Source organism: Gordionus sp. m RMFG-2023, chromosome 3 (assembly GCF_954871325.1).
Source record: "Gordionus sp. m RMFG-2023 chromosome 3, tfGorSpeb1-WG-v2, whole genome shotgun sequence".
Taxonomy (NCBI): Eukaryota; Metazoa; Nematomorpha; class Gordioida; order Chordodea; family Parachordodidae; genus Gordionus; species Gordionus sp. m RMFG-2023.
Window position 1 is genome coordinate 53,335,818 of NC_088777.1, and position 17,912 is coordinate 53,353,729.

Consider the following 17,912-nt stretch of genomic DNA (forward strand, 5'->3'; position numbering starts at 1 on the left):
ATCTAAATTAACTCGACATTTTAAAACGTGAGATCATTTCCTACCTAAGATAAACTTCATAAAAAAAATCTCCCGCGAAAAAACTTTTTCTTTAATGAATGAATAACTAAATTACCAAAGGCCCAAACGTCGGACTCGTGGCTTAGATCGCATCCCGCCAAGCTCTCCATAGGTAGCCATCTGTAATATTCCTGTAAATTTTTTTTTACCAAAACATAATTAACCATTTAATTATTTCTAATTTTTTTTAAAAAAATCACCTAAAAAACGATAATAAAAATAAAATTATTCATCTTTTAAAAAGCCATGAAAAAAAAATTACAACATTTTTTTTTAGATATATATCAGTTCCAAAAAAATATAATAAACTTATCGTCGGCCTAGAATTGGAGTGTTCCACTTGCACAAATGTTTAAAAATGAGAAAATCAACATCAAAGTTTAAAAATCAAAATAATAGGAAAAGCTTAATTAATCAATTTTGAAACAGAGCTATTATTAACTTTGTTTGGTAAAAATTCAATATTTTTATTTTTAAAAATCTAGTTTTTACATTTATATAATAATATTGGGTTATAAATAAGTTATTTATCCACTTCTAGAGTGGATTATGAATATATAAAAGGAAAAATCATTTTGGTATAAACTTGTATATATTGATGACGAAGTTGAGAGGACTTAAAATCGACGAGAAGGTTGTAATAGTAATCATCGATTTTGATGTGGTCTACGTTATACACTTTTTTCGATTAGGTTTTGAAAACATGAAAAGATATATAAAAATTTAAAAATAAAATAAACTTTTAAATATCCGGCGACAAATTTGCAATATGTTTATAGAAGTTAATATTGGCCTGATTATTCAAGCCCGGCCCGATCCTACTTTTGCAGATCTTCAGTTATTATAATATCAAGACCTAGTGTGTTGCTAAACGGCTGGATTTTACCTAGAAAAAATTATTACGCTAGACCGAAGATTTTGCTTGTAGATGGTACAAAGGTCTAGAACCGTATTTTTTTTCTGGCTAAAAATATCGGGTTAAACGGGTGGTTTAACCGAGCGAGACTAAAAGCTAAACGAATATTTCCTAAATCTCGCCGGTTTGGCTAGAAGAGGGCCAAAATCTTTCCCCCATTATTTGGCGATATATCGGACTTGGTTAATATTTGTTTGAGCGGTGTTTGATAACATTAATAAAACTATAAAAGCAGCGTTAAAAACCAGAATCCTAGGGAACAAAGTCAAACCTAATAACAGGAAATAAAAAATCACCTAGAATTTCTAGAAACTGAAACGAGACCTCTCTTTTAATTCCAGGAACCGATCCTAGTTTGGAATCGGAATTAGGAAAAATTTAAGATCTGGAACCTTTTTAAAGAACAAGAAAAGTGTCTGGTTTATGATATACGTTATTTATTTTAAAAAATAAGTACTATTGACTGACTATTGTAAAAAAATATGTGCACGTGATACACTTCGTCGAGAATGTCTGTAATAACTAAAGTATATAGGAGACTCACTATAAATGCACTCGGCCCTCAAGCAACCGTGGATGATCCCTTTCCGAGCCAGGTACTCCATACCGGAGGCCAGTTGGGAGAACCACTTGGGCATGGGATCGGCTAAAACATCGCGGGCAGCGAGCTTCCGCATGTGGGAAGGATCGGTCGAGCGCGGCCCACTGCACAAACCGAACCGACGAAGAAAAGGTCCTAAGGCCGGTCCGTTTCCCTGGCAAACAAAGGTTATCGGGATTAGTGGGTCGAGTAATTTTTCCGCCAAATCAAGATTCCGAATCGATTTTGTGGAGCGGTCATGCTTACCTATTTTTTGATAGTTGCGCGAAAATAAAAAGGGGAACTCTTCATCAAGTTACAACCCAAGTAAATTTTAAGGTAACGTCCTTCAAATTTCAATATGGTGGTGGTGGGGGGGGGTAAATGTCGTTTTTCTTTCATTTTACTTTAGATCATCACATTCCTTAGAATTTTATATTAATGAAATAAATTTCAAAAAAATAAATAAATATGTGTTCCTCCCAAAAAAAACGGGAAATTCCATTTTGCGAGAATTTTGACTAAAGTTTTTTTTTTGATAGACGTATGTCATTACTCTTATTGGAGGTAAGAAGGGGTCCCTCGATTTAAGGTCGGGGAACCACGTGAATTATTTTGGTGTAAACGCTTCCGTAATTCTCCTATATTAAATATTAAACACAGAACACAACATATATGTATAACTATAATCATAAGGTACTGCAAAATGGAAAAATGGCGTAATAGGAACGCAATTTTTTTTTTGTAAGTTATCCATACAAAAATGCAAGAAAGGACTTTGTTATAATGCATCGTATATTTAAATATGCGAGAAAATTTCTTTCCGGCGCATGCTCGGGTTTGACCCATAGCTCACAAAGGCAGGAGTGATCAAAATGACAGACTTGAAATAGACGGGCACCCGTCACGACATCTCGGAATTTCTCACCGATATAAAGACAAATTTTTTTTTAGTTGTTTTAATTTTTATAATATTCTTACTTATGATATTTGAGCCTCATAAAATGTATATTTTTAGAGAGAGAAAAAAAATTGAAGGAATTCCTCCGTGGAAAAAAAAGTACTATTTGAAGGTTACCTTGAATTTCGCTATTTAACAGCTGATAGATTTTAAAAAATCTGTTTTATGAGACCAATTTTTTTTTCAATATTACTTTTTTATTTTAATTTCAATTCATAAATAATAAATCTAAGAAATACAGATTTTTTTTAAAAAAACTGTCAGCTGTTAAATCGCCCACACTATGAATTTAAGGTCACTCATAATGCCATCCATAAAAAAATGCTTAAACAAGATAAGATGGCGCTGCCTCAAAGTATTCTTTTTTTTTGGTAAATGACTTCAGCACTTTAAAATCAAGACACGGAATTTATAAAAATTATGCCAATAATTAATAAAATGATAATAAGCCATTTTATACAACGTATAATTATAAGAGACGGAATAAATAATTTATTTAAAAAAAAAATATCATACAAAATATAGATCGCATTTTATAAACTTTTATTTCCTTCTTTCTTTCTTTCCTCATCTCTATGTTAAACAGAACTAGCGAAAATTTACATTGCAATTGTAGGCTAAGATTTAATTTTTAATTTAAATGTTTAAAGTACATTATATTATTTCATGTATTTGTTAGTAAAAAAAAATATAAAACGATATGGCCATTTATTTAAAAAATTTACGGGGAACAGATATAAAAAAAAAATTAGTGTCAAGGCGGGAGCTTGCTCCTTTTGAGAAGGTAGGAACACAGCTAGCTACTTTTAAGAAGGAGGGTTAATAAGTCTGAAAATAATGTTTTTAATAGAAACCTCACCCAAAAAATGTTAAAACATTTTTGGGTTTCTTCGGTTTAATATCCGTTAAATTTGAGACTCGTAGGCGTAATTAACGCGATTAGCCGTCGATCCATTAAATTTCAATAAGTTTTAGATACATTACAATTTTGATAGTAAAAATTTATTAATGTAATAAACATATTTGGATGAGCGTGAGATATTTTCCGGGTTTGGGGCATGATGGAACCCATCCAGATGGTTGTTATAGTGCGTGGTCCCACTTACTCTTTACAGCTAAATTAAAAACATATATAATTTAGCATCTTTTATACCATTGACCATATTTTCTAAGGAAAATAGTGGTCTATCTCCGAGCCAAGTTGTATCCATGTAATAATTGCATAAAACTTAGTAGCAAAGTATCGTTAGCGCCCATTAGTCAAGCAAGCCGAATGCCTCGCGTACGACCCTGATAAGCCCAATGTTTGGCATTTGCGCCATAAAGCTTGTGGAGATAAAATTAGAACCTTTTATGGCCATTGTCGGAAATACATACTTAAGAGCAGAAATGGCTTCGATTTCAGAATCCGCCTGGGTCATAGAAGGATTGAGCCATGTATTATTGTCCGCACAAAATTATACGAGCACTCTTAATACCTTTGCATATGTCTCCTTAATTTTTGTTTGGCAAAAAGGGCATAAACAATAGGTATCATGACCTTGTGATACATTACACGAATAAGACTAGAGTTGATAATTAAAGGCTAGGAGCAGAATAAAATGTTATGTTCATATATACGTTATCAGCTCTCTCGGCTAATATCAACATACAAGCTGTTCCTAACATGATTAATTTATTGTTATCAGTGTGAATTAAAAATTGTTTCCCCCGGCTTAGTTAAAGTATATTTGAGGGTTAAATAAATATCCTCCATAGAATGAGGTTAATAAAACACGATATTTTTTTTAAAATCCAATCAATTGTTGGTTTTTAATAGAAACAAATGAAGGAATAGCTTTTGGATATTCTGCGATATCCACGCTATCCTAGCATTGAACTTCCATGGCCTTTTCATAAATCGTCACTCTCGTCTCTCCGGTGGGATTTTCTGCAACTACAGTTTTTTCGATAACCTCTCTAGTCCTAAGTTTTTCAAAAAAAAAATGTCACATGTTGATGCCACACCTTTTTCTACAAGTTAAATAGGCAGCATTCTTATCTTTCTAAAATGTCCTTTTTGAGTTTTCTAATTAAAATTGTCTTTAAAATTTTCTGCGACTGTTGGGATTTTCGTCGTAAAACTTAACGATTTTCGCTATAATCGTGGCCTGGCCGGATGTATACTATCACGTGAGGGTATTCTCATCAACATGAACATAATTTTTTTTTGAAAAATTTAGGACTTAGAGAGGTCATCGAAACTGTAATTTGCCGAAAATTCACTGGAGACGAGATTGACGATTCATGAAAAGGCCATGGAGATTCGATGCTCGTTGAGCTATATCGCAGAATATTCAGAAAGCTATTCCTTCGTTTGTTTCTATCAAAACGACAATTGATATGATTCTAAAAATATATCGTTCCTATATTACCTCATTCTGTGGAGGATATCCATTTAACCCCCGAATAATATACCTCACAGCGGGGAGAGCCGTTTTTAAATATATAATGATAATAATAAAATAATCATGTTTGGGACAGCGTGTATGTTAAGATTAGCGGAGAGAGCTGATAGCATATACATGGACGGAACATTTTATTCCGCTCCTAGTTTATATTATCAGCTCCATGTTATTCACGTGATGTATCACGAGGTGATGATTACCCATTGTGAATGCTCTTTTGCCAAAAACAAAAATAAGGATACATGCGCAAAGGTATTGAAAGTGCTTGCAGGATTTTGTGCCGACAACGGTATAAGGTTTAATCCTTCTATGGCGCAAACGGATTTTGAAATTGCGGCGATTTCTGCTCTCAAGGATGTATTTCCGGGTTCATTTAGTTTAATATATTAATATACATGTATTTTAGATGTTATTTTCACTATTCACAAGCTTTATGGCGCAAATGCCAAACATTGGGCTTATCAGGGCCGTACATGGGGCATTCGGATGTTCATAAAATAGTCCGAAGAATCAGCACCCGTCCATTCTGCAAGGAAGAAAATGTGGCAGTGGCGCGTTTTACTTGTTATCTAATGGGGCGCTAAAGATATGCTACTAAGTTTTGTGCAATACATGGATTACAACTTGGCTCGGGGATAGACCACCATTTTCCTTAGAAAAATTTGGTCAAAGGTATAAAATGTGGGAAATTATACATTTTTAATTTAGGCATAGTGTAAGTAGTACCACGCAATAATAGCCATTAACCGGAAAATATCCTACGTTCAACCAAATATTTATATATAAATAAATTTTAAATAAACTATCAAAATTGTAATGTATCTAAAGCCTATATTCAAATAAGTAATGGATCAACGTTTAATAGCGTCACTTATGCCTGCGAGATAAAGGGTTGGAAGATCGCAAATTTAACAGAAAAACCGAAGATGTATTTAACATTTTTGGGTGAGGTTTCTAAAATCGTTAAATTAAAATCTTAGAATTTTTTTTTTATATTTTATTTATAAACATTATTTTCCGTTATTAACGCTCCTTGTAGCTAGCTCTCGTTCTCCCTTCTCAAAAGGAGATAGCTCCCACTTCCGCTACTGAATCAGTCAGTTTTTGAAAAAGTGTAGCGGAGCGCCGCTCTTTAATAGCCCTGACTATTTTATATATATATATGTAAAATACGAATATATATTTCGCAATTTATCCAATTAAATATATTTTTTTTATGTGTGTGCCCGTGAATTTTTTTAAATAAATACCATCAATTATTAACAAATACATATAATATAATGTAAAATAGACCTTTAGACAATTAGCCAAAATAAAATCTATGCTTACAATCCAGATGTAAATATTCGATTGGTTTTCTATTAAACATCTTCATAAATATCGTTGTATACGCGATCTATTATTTTGTACGATTATTATTTAAAATAAATTACTTGTTCCGATTCTTAATTTGTACATTATAAAAACATCGCTATAATTATTTCATTATTAATGGCATAATTTTAAATATATATATATTTACTATGCAATAGAGATATGAATCATGTCTATTCGATGTTACCAATAGGAGGTCGCCAATTTATACCCTAGTTTTAGATATTATTCTGAGCACAATGGCCAACGAGACCTTCAGCATCTCACTCGTCCCCAGAGGCCCCTCCCAAACGTAGGGGAGCATGTGTCACCATAACTCCCCTTCCCCCTTCAACACTACCTGATCATTTGACCTTCTGTTAAATAATTTACAATATATATATACCACCACCCCCCAATAGACCAGTTGGCCCCTGTATCATAAATATTCGTTAATTATACATATACGTTTTCAAGGTTTAAATAAAATAAATATTGCCAAGGTTGGCGCCATATTACAAATAAAATTTTTAAAAGTATCAAACTCAATCAAAAATTGGCGCCAGAAAGAAAGTCCCACACATGAATATATACATGATATGATGCATAAAGACGTCCATTATTACCATTATTTTTATAGCTCACAAAAATCCGATCTATTCACATCCTTACTCCCATCGCACTTATATTATAATATTTTATGATTGTTATACATATATGTGCCATGCGTTTAATAAATGGAAGCCATGGAATGTTCACGCAAAAATACTCGGGGTACCCCACCTCCTTAAGATTAAAAATTTAAGATGAAAAAGGTTTAAGAAGATATTGATTTCTATGGAATCATCGTTTAAAAAAATTAGGAAATTCAAATTAAAACATATTTATTATTTTTTTAAAAAAATGAATTTCGACTTCTTAGGGAATGTAAAAAAAACGATATAAAAAACAAAACTGTTTTTTTTTTGGTCAAACGTAAAAATGAAACAGGTTTAAAATTTATTTTAACGAAATTTAACACTCAAATATAAAATTTTAAAAAAATTTTGGTGGATTATATTTTACATGAGGAGTGATATAAATATAATAATAAAAAAAATTTACACAAAAGAAAGTTTACTATTTCCATGAGGTTTTTAATTTGGCTCTACTACCAGCAATGACATATAATAATACCTAGACTGATCGATGCATTCGATAAAAGTGTACGTCAATGAAAAACAGCTGTGGACGCCATTCTGGTTACCCATATGATTATTAAAAAAAATTTTAAACGAGAGGCCAAATTTATTCCCATGTCTGACGCAAACTTTATTAAAGAATTGCCTGATCACAGAGAGATAATAAGGAAAGCAAGTTATCAATTTAGTAGTTAGTAGATTCTAACACGAGAATAATTGCTGTATGGGTTTACCGAAAATGGCGGGCCCAGCTGATTTGCATTTCAACTACGACGCTTCCAAATGCATCGTCAAGTCTAGGTATTATTATATCTCATTGACTATTGCCGATTATATTAATATATTTCTTTCTAAAAAACCTTTCTTAACCAATATTCCGTACACATGAACCAAGGAGGCCGATTGAGAGTTATTCGCGACATTTTGCTCCATTTTTTCGATAACTAAAATAACACGGTAAAAAAAAAAAATCATTAAATTATCATAAAAAATATCTTGTGGAAATATATCCCTTATCATAGAAAACTGGAAGTGATTTACTTGGTGTCAAAAAAACGAGATCACCTCATAAATATAAACAATCAAAAAAAAATTTCCTAGGTTTGCTAAACTTCTAAGGTATCCGCTGGGAACCCTGGCCAAGGTATCGTTTCTATCAGTGCCGTTGATTTGATTCAGGTTACCGTTGAAGTGGCCCCTTAAAAGACTTTTCAATGTCTTTAAAAAACGATATATAAAACAAATCAATTAAAATTTTTGGGGGTGACAAAAGTAAAGTTACTTAGCAAATTAAAATTACTGTAAACGATTATTACCTCCCTAAGCTATGGCCAAAAGAAGTAAAACACTTCTGACCTGTTTTGGTCAAATCTTTGGGGGTTAAGAATATTTATTTGGCACAAATTTTATATTAGCCGTGAGAATTTAAAAGCTACTTAAAATTATTAATACAAATATTTTTGATAAATCTTGGCACACTAAGAGGGTTAAAAAAAAATTTTCAAAAAATAATTATAAACCATCAATTCCGTTTTGAGATGAAGCGGGACCGTCTTGCGGAAAACTTTTACGCCAACTTTATGATGGCTTTTTACCAAGGAAGGATAATACCAAGTCGCCTTAAGTGAAAATATTCGTACAATCGCGTAAAATGAATTGGAGGTGGGAGGGGAAATGAGAGGCAAAATAGCGGAATAATGGGATGAATTATTAAACAATTTATAATTTTGCAACTCACTTTCTTTTGCAATACCTTTTAACTGGAATCTTTCATTTTCCCTGACATTTATAATTTCTTAATTTAACTTAGATTTTTCAATGTAGCGTCGTTTTCTTAGTGTCGTTTAAACGTCTCATTTTGAGCAGATTTTTTTTAAAATGCCTAACCCTCGAGATTCAGATAATATATATCTAGACCTTTGTTCCTTCCACAAGCAAAATCTTCAGGCTTGAGTAACATTTTTCTGAATGAAATATTGAGTTAGCCGTTTTAAAAAATCGGCTCAAAACGAGCCGTTTAAACAACACCAAATTTTCTTATTCTTATTTCTTTTACGAGGCAGTCTCTCTTATTTTATTTTATTTTCATTTTTTTTTCTTCTTTGAAATCTTATTTTTATTAATTTTTCTAGCAAAACAAAAAAAAAGTAAAAAAGTCCAACACATAATTTTTAGCGATCATTTATTATAATAAAAAAAAATAAACAAAAAACACATTTGTTTTTTATTATTCTATACAAAAACTCTTTCTTTTTTTTAACAACTATCAAAAACTCTTTTTTTTTAAGAATAAATAAGCGAGAAAAATAATCGTACATTGATAAGAAAAATAAATATATAAATCAAATTCCTGACAAGCCCTCCCCGAAAAAATCGACTGCGCCCAACAAGAAGCTCCTCCAAAGGACACCTCTTATGCAAGTTCCATTAATTAGGTAGAGATTTTTTTTTGCCAGATGGATTCTCGTTTACTAACGCATGGTTTGGAGGTCTCGCTGCTATGTTGCTTAACGGTTACGACTCCATTATGACCGCCTTCTCTAGATACTTTCTCGTCACTGCTTTGTCTACCGTTGTCAATCCGCTCTCGCTTGTTCGATAACAAGGACAGATGCCCAATATGCCCTGACCAGGGAGGTCCGTCGATAACGACAGATGCATAAAATTCCCCAAACAGGAAGACCATCTCAAGATATAAAAATGGCTACCATTGTCACGCGGATTACCATATAAACAAATAGTCCCATGCAGGGGAACAGAATAATAGGCAATGGCCCCAGCACGAGGGGTAATGGCCACACTGTAACAAATAGTTCCAGTACAAACAGGTAGGTGATGGACAGTTCATGACAAACGGCGCAAGTGCGAGCGACTGACAGCGATAGACAAGGCAGTGACGAGGATAGTATCGAGAGAGACGGTCATGATGGAATCGAAACCGGTAGACAACATAGTAGCAAGATCCCAAACAAGAATACCTCCGGTAAAAATCTCTACCGAATTAATGGAACTTGCATAAGAGGCGTCCTTGGAGTAGCTTCTTGTTGGGCGCAGGTGAATAAAAGTTTCTTTAAGGCTTGTCAGGAATTAGATAAATTATTTAATCATCGTAGATTTTTTTTTAACTTCTTTTCATGTAATTATTTTTCTCACTTATTTGTTGTAAAAAAAAAATAAAGTATTTGATAAGTGGTGAATATTTTTTTTTGTATAGAAAGAAAAACAAATGTGTTTTCTTTATCTGTTTTTTATAATACGAAACCCGATAGCAAAAAATTATGTGTCGTGACTTTTACTTTTTTGTTTCACGAGAAAAATTAATAAAAACAAAATTTAAAAAATATATAAATCAAATTCCTGACAGTATACTTTAAAAAATAAACATATTTAAAGTTTAATCACCTATATTATACTATGATGTGATTCTAACATAATATAATTTGACCTTGTAATTAATTTCAAACGTAACAGACATGTATAACTAATCTCTACCAAACCCAACGACATTAATACTAACCTAGATTGATGATTCATTCATTAAAATGCATTTAAAAAGTGTGCATACATTGAGGGAACCATAATTGAAAGGCATTTAGACGAAATGTCTTTCAATAGAAATAATACAGTCAATGACATTTTCTACAACTGATTTCAATGTACGTAACACGCTTAATGAATGATTTTTCAGTATATGTCAGTACTAATGTCATTTATCTAGACTATCTATTAACACCGACTAATCCTAAATCTTTACAAAAAAAAATGAGGTTTACTTTATAACAGTCAGCGAGAAGGTCGCGCGAAACAAATTTCATAGACTTGACGTGCTTCCTTAATATAGGACAGATGCAAACTTCCCGGGTCGGGTCTTGGGTAGGGGATTGAATTTTGTCCTTACGGCTAAGGTAGTCATCAACCGAATCAATTTCGTCCATCCCGTACGTAGCGGCGACTTTGTCCAGCATGAGCGCGTCCTCGTTTAAGAACGACTTTAGAAAATGAGAGTAAAATAATTCCATAATAATAGGATATAATAACAATAGCCTCCTTTTTTAAAGTCAAATACTGGAATAGGATTTGGATTAAAGATAATGTTAACGCTATAAAGTAACGCTATTAGAGTGTATAGACGTTTCTTTTTTTATCCGCGGAAAAAATATTAAGGGCAGACAGCCATGACAATTATATCGGTTATTCTGTCCAGCGCGGGTGGTATGGTAAAACTTCTCGATAAGAAAAGTTGTGAAATCGATTGATATACCCTAAACATGATAGTTAAATGCAAATAAATGGTCACCACAGTTAACAAGGTAAAACTGATAGATAAGGATGAATGTATTAGACATTTACGTCAATTTATAATCTCTGGGATATATATTAATCGACCTGCAAACATTTTCTAAATAAATAGTTTTTATGTTGCCAATACCTTTTTGTTAAGTAATTTCAATTACGTATAAAGGATATAGATAGTTTTTCAAAAAATTTCGAAACCGTTGCGAATCGGGGTAATTGACTCGTTTCAAAAAAAGAGTGACTTGCTGTTATTTGATTGATGGGATTATACAGCTGCAACTTTTAAACTTGTGATAGTAATTAAAACTTTTTCAATGTCGATATTCCTGCAAAGATTTGGTTCATTTTTCTTGACTACTTTTTTTGAGAGATATCACAAACTGATTCTCGATAAATCTCGGTCGAATTCATGTACATTTAAAAATCGATTGTTAAACAAATAATGTAAATTACTTCTTTGTTCATCAGACTGTCAGTTGTAATTCGTTTCTTATAACGTCTCCAGATGAAGCAAGTAATGAGAGTCAATATGAGGATGGTAAAGAGAACCGCAGCAGAGGAGTTCAGCAGAACGGTAGATGATCTGGCTTCGGCACTCCTATATTTTAATTATAAACATTTAATTTAATTTTAAAAAAAAAGAAGTAAAAATCACTATTTTGCAGGGAGCACTTTCGACAAATACGGCTGATAGAAATCCTTGTTTCCCCAACCTCATAGGATTTTCCATCCTAAGATTATCATTCTCTTCACCTACCTTGTTAAGAAACTTAAAGTGGAGGGGGGGGGAAATTTTGATATGCTAATGACAATTATTTTTAGTAGAATCCTTAATCCACATCTGTTTGTAATTTATTTTGCATAATATAATTTATTTTTTATTTTAGAAAAATTTTCGACACGTGTTATTCGATTCGCACGATACGAATAGAACAATTATTCGAATTATTCTTTTTGTTGTAGGCCAAGCCGTATAGACTTTCGGAAAACTTCAACGAGCACTATTCTTCTTAGAAAGAAATATAGAAGGAATTATGCTAGTGTTGTTAAAAGACTCTTGAAAAAGGGCTAACTCAATATTTCATTCAGGAAAATATTACGAAAGCCTAAAGATCTTGTTCCTAGAAGGAAAAAAAAGGTCCAGACATATACTATCGAAATCTCGAGGTCTTAGGCAATATTTTTCTAGCTCAAATATTGAGTCAGCCGTTTTTAAAAAATCGGCTCAAAACGAGCTGTTTAACAACACTTGGAATATCTATAATTTCCAGTAATTCTAAAGAAAACTTTTTTCTTCCTAACCAAAACACTGGCCTATAAAGATATGCCAATCTATTTTTTCCAAAATTTATTCATGGTTCTGTAGTTATTATATAAACTCATTTTCCTTTGTACTTTAAAAAAAATATAATTAACTGTCATATTTGTTAAGGTTAGTTGATTTTTTATAATTTTATTTATATTTTACGCAATCATTTGAAATTACAATTAGTAATTTTAATAAACTAATAAAGGTTAAACTGACAACGCCAAAAAACGTCTCAGGATTAAAGTATTTATATCATATCATTCAAGTAATATATGAGGGATACATGTTCGTAATAATAATGACTTACGATAATCGGCATATAAATCTATCGCCCAATGTTTCGATATCGTTCATCCAAGGAGGACAATCGGAAACGCATTCGTACTACAATTTCCAAAAAAAAAGAGAAGACATTCATAAAATAAATGAAATAGTAAGTATTAAAAAATCATTGGATTTGCATGGCTTTAGTTATAATTAAAAAAACTAACGAACACCCTTTCTTCTTATCATAACTAAGCTATAACTGATAAAAAGGAAGGTGAATCACTGATCAAACCTGCGAGCTGGGCTAATGGGCCCTGCAGGAACTTTAATCGGTGGTTCCGAGTACTGTATCGATGTCGGTTTGGGATTGGCATTCGATTAGGGTTAAGGTCAAACTCTATAACCCGATGATTCCGGAATATGGAAAGAGCTTAAAGTAATCATAAATCACGTTAATCTGACAAATGAAAACTCTCCATTGTCGATTGAAAACGTGATGGAAATTAATGATAAAAAAAATTATAATAGACTTTGTGTAGTGAGTATATAGCGGATTCATTTATTAATTGTATTTTATTATTAATATTCGTAACTAAAAATAATTAGCCAGCATAGATCAGTATCTTTCTGCAATATTAAATATGTATAACCTGAGCCATTGACTGTAGACTGAAATAATCGTCATAACTGGCACCAATGCCTTCATCCGATAAGCTCGTATTTGTATCGTTCTTCCTAAATATCCGCACCGAGAAATGGCTACAAGTCTGGCACTGTTTCGGGCTAGGGCCAGTACACACCTGGGTCCCGCACTCCTCGTGACAAGCGCACCGACTCAGCCTCTCGAGCTGGCGACGGGCTTCGTACCTAAATTGAGTATTCAAAAATTATGGGCCATAATATTAAGGGTACGTTACAACTTTACAGGTATATTTATGTCCGAAATTCCAATTAAACAAAATAACCAAACATAATTATTCGATTAGCAAATGGGTTCAATTTCGGAATAACATATATCGTCGTAAGCCATTTAGAGATTTGGAGAATCAAATAGTATATAAAAGTATAAATAACAATTGAATTTGAATTTAATCGCATCCCACTGGCATCGGAGTATTTCTTTATTTGCCTTACCTCCAATAACATTATAATAATAATAATACCTAGACTGACGATGCACTCGTTAAAAGTGTACATCAATGAAAACAGCTGGGGAATCCATTTTGATTACCCATATCATTATTAAAAATTTTGAACGAGAGGACAATTTATTCCTGTCTGGCGCAAACTTTATCAAAGAATTGCCTTATCATCGAGATAATAGGGAAGCAAGTTATCAATTTAAATGGCAGTTTTTAACATGAGAATAATTACTGTATGGGTTACCAAAAATGGCGGGACCAGCTGATTTGCATTCAACAACGACGCTTCCAAGTGCATTATTATGAATGCATCGCCGTCATTAGAGAACTGCATGGGCTGTCCGTAGCCCGACCCGACCCAAGCCTCGGGCCGGGTTCGGACATCAAAAAAAAATTTCTCGGGTTCGGGCTCGTCGGGTTGTAAAAGCTGTCTGACCCGAAAATAAATAATAATATTAATATCTTAAATAGTCAGTATAATTTATAATATTAATTATAAAATCATATTATTTAATATTTATCACATTTTAGGATTAAAATGTCAATCATATTAACATGTCATGTCATTATTAATTATTATTTTATAAACCTAACAACCGGATACCAAACTATTTTATCCCTAAATTGTGTGTTTCCCGTGAATTACAAGATAAGACATATTTTATGTACTAAAGATAAGTTTTATTCATTATTTATTATTTATCTAGCCTATACATTGTCTTTTTTAACATTTGTTTTAAAAAATTTCCATATAAAATTTAAGATTGGGATTTGATTCAGGGGAACTTATTTCTATAATTTAAATTTCACTACCATAAATGTTAATCATCCTAGAAATTAAAAAATATTATATAAAATTGGTAATGATATTCTAAGTTACATTTATATATAAAATATAATCTTTACTTATTTCGTTTTGGTATTATTATTTTTTTATCTATCTACCTTAATATGAGTTGTAAATTTTCCAGCTAATTTTGGTTGTCAATATTTTAAAATATGGCAGAAAAAATTTAGGAAATTAATACAAGATTCTCAAAGAAAATAAGATGTATAATGTGATATGTAAAATTTAAAACATGAATATTAAAAAGAATCTGTATTTGTATCTTTTGTCAAGAAAATGAAAAAGATACAAGATTCTTTTCAGAATTAATTAGTCTTTATTAGTAAAAATAAATGTTTGAATAGATATAAAAAATTATCTATTAAAGATTTTAGATTCAATACTTTTATAAAAAATTTCAATTTACTTATACCCTTTTTTTAAAATATTTATAAATGTAGAAAGATAATATTCTATCCGCTAGATGGCGTTTTTTTTGCATTTAAATTAAAAAAAATACCACGATATAATTATCCACGATAAACCCAAATAATTATGTTATTTTTAATATTGGTATTGGTATTGGTTAAAATTGTATATAAACAATATATCAAAACCAATATATTTAGGTAATTGGTATTGGTTGTAAAAGCAATACCAATATTTAAATATATATTGGTTTTGGTTTATATTGGTATTGTAAACCAATATTATATTGGTATTGGTCCCACCCCTACTGAGTACAAGATATAAAGGGATCTTGTATCATGTATCTTAGATACAAGTATTCGGCAGTACTGCCCAACTCTGTTTATTTCAATCTAATTGATTAAAGTCATTTTAAATATTTTTTTTAGATTTTAGACACAGCCATATTAAAAAAATTATCTCAATGGATGCAAAATTAAAAAGAATTGGTGAAAAGATTAAGACAAAAGAGTATGAAGTAAGGGAGAATCTTAATGGAAAATCCGATGTATGGAAGAAATTTTCATTTATATATGATGAAAATAAAGAAAAGCTTAATTATGTCATTTGTATTATATGCAAATTTATTTATGTATATAATTCAATAACAATAGGTTAGATATTTATACATAAAATATGATCTTATTAAATTATTTACAAATCAACTTAAAAGACATAAATGTGTATATACAAATACAAGTACAACAGCAGAGAGTAAAAAGACACAATTAACAATTGATAGTCTTTTTGGTACTGATCCGAAAAAACTCAAAAGTTGTACAAAATTGAAAAAAGAGTACACAAAGGTGCTTACTATGTTTTGTGGACGTGATTTGAGATCATTTGATACAATTCATGGGGAAGGCTTTGTTGATTGTTGCCAATATTTTGCCAAAATTGGTTCAATATATGGAAATATTGATGTTAAAAGCATCATTCCAAATCCTACGACAATTTCTAGAAATTTAGTAGATACTGCTGATGGTATCCGCAATAAATTATTTCCTATATTAAACTCATATATGAAAAAGGGTCGATGTGCTGGTAACAAATTTATGAAAATATGATTAAATTATTAATAATTTTTTATAGCCACCACAGACCTTTGGACTGATGATTATAAAAAAATATCATATGTAACTCTAACAATTCATTTTATAAATGATTCCTGGAAACTAAATAAAATTGTATTGTTTACATGCAAATTTGAAGAGGAAAAAAAGACAGGGGAAAATATCAAAAAGGAAATTATTAGAAATTTTACCTTGTTTAGGTATTGATTTCATTAAAAATATTTATAAAAATCCATGTATTCTTTGTATCAGGATACAGCAGGGCCTATTTATCGGAAATTCCAATTATTACCGACCAAGGAGCTAATATGGTTAAAGCTTTTGAAAATCATAAGCGTTTAAATTGTGCTTCTCATCTATTAAATACAGTATTGAGAAATACTTTTGATAACAAAAAAATTGAATCTTGTTCGTAGATAAATCAATGTTTTAATGACTGTAAAAGTTTAGTAACGTATATGAAACAGAGTGGGTATGTTAAATTAACTTTTTATTAAAATATATCATTACATTTTAGATTAGTTAATCGCCTCGATAAAACTCTCCACATGTGTGTTGAGACTAGGTGGAATAGTAGGTTGAATATGATTGAATCGATCTTTAATCAATTTAATGACATATTGGAAATCCTCAATTCCAGAGGAGAGTCGATTAGACTTGAAAATATTGATTTTGAAATGATGAGGGATCTGATCAAGTGTCTGACGCCTTTTAAAATTGCGAGTGATGAACTTGAGAGTGATTTAAAACCTACTATTCACAAAGTTATTTTATGTTATCATAAAATATTGAGTTTTTTAGCTAATCCTAGCTTTAACTATCAGCTAAACCAGCTTTCATTAAGATGCCGGGAAATATTGGTGGATAAATTTTAAATAGATTTATTCCACCAAATTTCGACGTTTTTGTGCCCAAAATTTGGGAATATGAAAATGTTATCCCGGGAACATTATAAAGATTTGTGTCAACATATCAACACGTTGATTAATGCAGAGAAAATCAACAGAGATGTGATTGAGCAAAAGTCTTTAAACAACTCACCATCTAACTCGTGCTCAAATAATAAAATTATTTATTAAAAAATAATAAAGTAAATATATATCTTAATATTATTAATGAATATTTTTTTCTCAAGAAACTACAGAGGTGGTAGATACGTTTTTGGACTTCTCTCTATGGGAGGCTGACAATGCGTATTCTGATGCTAGCGCCGAAGTTGACGAGCTAAAAAAATACCTAGATCCGAAATTATGTATTGATGACGATAATATTTTAAAATGGTGGAAAACAAACCATTATGAGTTTCCAAATTTAAGTATTTTAGCTCTTAAATTCCTGGCTATCCCTGCTTCGTCGGCTAGCAGTGAAAGGGCGTTTTCAGCTGCTGGTAGGGCCTTTGAGGAGAGAAGGACTCGTTTAAAGCCAGATAAACTGGACGCCTCTTTATTTATATATCATAATTATTCACTTTGTGATAATTTTGATAATGATATTGATGAGGTCAATATAATATAATATGTTCATTATATTTTGT

The 17,912-nt window shown here is 31.5% G+C and overlaps 1 protein-coding gene across 1 annotated transcript in view; it reads right to left on the minus strand.

Moving 5' to 3' along the window:
- The window catches only part of LOC135927421 (uncharacterized), a 39,557-nt gene that overhangs the window by 3,493 nt on the left and 18,152 nt on the right, over window positions 1–17,912 (minus strand). The window contains exons 11-20 of the mRNA XM_065463399.1: window positions 13,520–13,736; window positions 12,910–12,986; window positions 11,747–11,891; window positions 10,771–10,986; window positions 8,518–8,616; window positions 8,110–8,215; window positions 7,858–7,941; window positions 1,521–1,823; window positions 647–738; window positions 116–191 (exon numbers count right to left, since the gene is read on the minus strand). Of these exons, the coding sequence (XP_065319471.1) occupies window positions 116–191; window positions 647–738; window positions 1,521–1,823; window positions 7,858–7,941; window positions 8,110–8,215; window positions 8,518–8,616; window positions 10,771–10,986; window positions 11,747–11,891; window positions 12,910–12,986; window positions 13,520–13,736 (1,415 nt within the window). The remainder of the gene's footprint in view (window positions 1–115; window positions 192–646; window positions 739–1,520; window positions 1,824–7,857; window positions 7,942–8,109; window positions 8,216–8,517; window positions 8,617–10,770; window positions 10,987–11,746; window positions 11,892–12,909; window positions 12,987–13,519; window positions 13,737–17,912) is intronic.